Below are 2,109 nucleotides of genomic sequence, written 5' to 3' on the forward strand. Positions count from 1 at the left end.
ATATACAAAATCAAAGTTCTAAAAATTGATTCAGTTAAGTTTTAGTGGACTGCTATTTTAATTATCTACCACTTTCATCTTTGATTACTTCAACTAAATCCCTAAAAAGTAGTATAAAGTAAGAACTACGTGACTAATGATTGGTAACAAGCTGTTAAGAAATGATTAAAAACATTTACGTATCTTAATAAGAAATAATAATTATTTGAATTACATATTCATATTTAATAGGAATAATTTTAGGGGCCTAATTATTTATTCTAGAATTAAATAGAAGAAATAGAATAAAGGACAATAAAAGAATTGGGAAAGAAACTTGATACGCAAGACTCCAGGGAAACGCGGTATTAATCCTATTCCCAATCAAATTGGGTATTAGTCTCACCTATTTAACTCTGTAAACACTAAACCCTATAATCTCAACAACTTTCATTCTACAACATGTCTCATACTACAACTATGTTGCAAACAAGAGATCAATTGCCCAGACATATGGCTACAACAGCTCGAATGAGTGTCAACTATAGTATCATGCCTCCTTGTTCGTGGGTCCCACCATCAGTTCCTTATAGTATTCTTGATAAACTTGATGCAGAGATAGAAAAAGAAGAGTTTGGGATTGACATATCTGATCAGTATAGTGTTAATCACTATGCGTTTCCGATGCCACAATCTGATGATAATCTTGATGATGAAATTGAAGAAGAAGAGGAAAAAGAGGAGTTTGGGGTTGACATATATGATAGTCTTGATAGAGAAATAGAAAATGAGTTTGGGATTGACATATCTGAGTATTTAGAATCAAGAATATTTTATGCTCCAATGTGTGAAGATGAGGAAAAAGATGCATGTTTCATCTGTGCATATGAATATGAAGATGCAGATATCATTGGCACACTTAAATGTGGACATGACTTTCATGAAGATTGCGCCAAGAAATGGCTACTGACGAGGAAGAAAGCATGTCCAGTTTGTAGCGATCCAGTTTTGCCCATTCATGATTAATCTTGTGAATTCAATGATAGCTCTAGTTTTGTATCAGTATTATTGTTATTACTTTTATTTTTAGTCATCGTAGTTACTGACCTATGTTGCCTTTTAGTCTTTTATTTTTAGTCATAGCTGATTTGAGTTTCTTGTGTTTAGGTGATTCTGTAAAACTTTAGATATGGGATTAAGAAGAAACCCTCCCTAGGAGGTGGGCTTCTTAATTCCATTAAGGCAAGTATTATTAGCAGGTTTTGTTTGTGTTCTAGTTGAAGTTTTGTGCTAATTTTCTTGGTAATTAATAAAATAATTTAGTTAGTTTACCTCCTCGCTCTATTTTTTCCGTTTTTCTTTATTTCTCTTCTCACCCAATAATGCTAATTGCTGGAGTTTCTATTTTTTTTTCTTTTTCCCTCCCATAATTTCATTCTTTTTTCCTCTAATTATTAAAAAAAAAATTTGCACGAACTTGATCTGCTTGAAAAATATACAGAAACTTGATATGTGATGAGTATTTAATACTTCCTCTTCCCTATTTCCCTAGACATATTCACTATTTTAGAATTAAATATAAATATGGCATCCTTTTTACGGAATAACAATGAGATTTAGGGACAAAACGGGTACATGCTAACAGACATTGTAAAGAAATATTCCCAGAAATACTGTAAAGTACAAGGGACAGTTTATGCCATAAGAATCAACTCTAGAAAATCCAAGGTGTAGAAACTAACATGTATAAAATATTACTGTCAGTTTAGCATCTTTTTCAAAACTTACTGTTTTATATAGCTTTCTCTCGCTGTCTCTTTTGCTCATGAAAACAGTATGTGAATTTCTTATAGTAGCCACCTTTGTTAAAAATTCATTGTATTTTCTTCAGCTAAATAAGTGATAGTCAATGCTTTACCACCTTTTTTCTGATGCAGGTTATGCCAAAAACCTTTAGACTAAGAAAGAGAAACCCAAGGATTGGATCCTCTTAGTTTACTTATCAAGCTTGTACCAATTCTGTATTGGTGAAACTTAACCTATTAAACCACTATTTAGGTATTCGTTGTTTTGTAGGGCTTTGTTTCTTTATAGATAGAAAAAGATGTTACATAGAATATTCTTTTGTTG

At 31.8% G+C, this 2,109-nt stretch overlaps 1 protein-coding gene across 1 annotated transcript; it reads left to right on the top strand.

Annotated features, from left to right (window-relative positions):
* Positions 1-408: 408 nt before the first annotated feature.
* LOC104096787 (uncharacterized) lies at positions 409-1,220 on the top strand. Its single transcript, XM_009603204.2, has one exon. It carries the CDS (start codon positions 442-444, stop codon positions 1,003-1,005), a length of 564 nt encoding a protein of 187 aa, XP_009601499.2. The 5' UTR covers positions 409-441; the 3' UTR covers positions 1,006-1,220.
* Positions 1,221-2,109: the final 889 nt, after the last annotated feature.

Source organism: Nicotiana tomentosiformis, chromosome 6, assembly GCF_000390325.3.
Source record: "Nicotiana tomentosiformis chromosome 6, ASM39032v3, whole genome shotgun sequence".
Taxonomy (NCBI): Eukaryota; Viridiplantae; Streptophyta; class Magnoliopsida; order Solanales; family Solanaceae; genus Nicotiana; species Nicotiana tomentosiformis.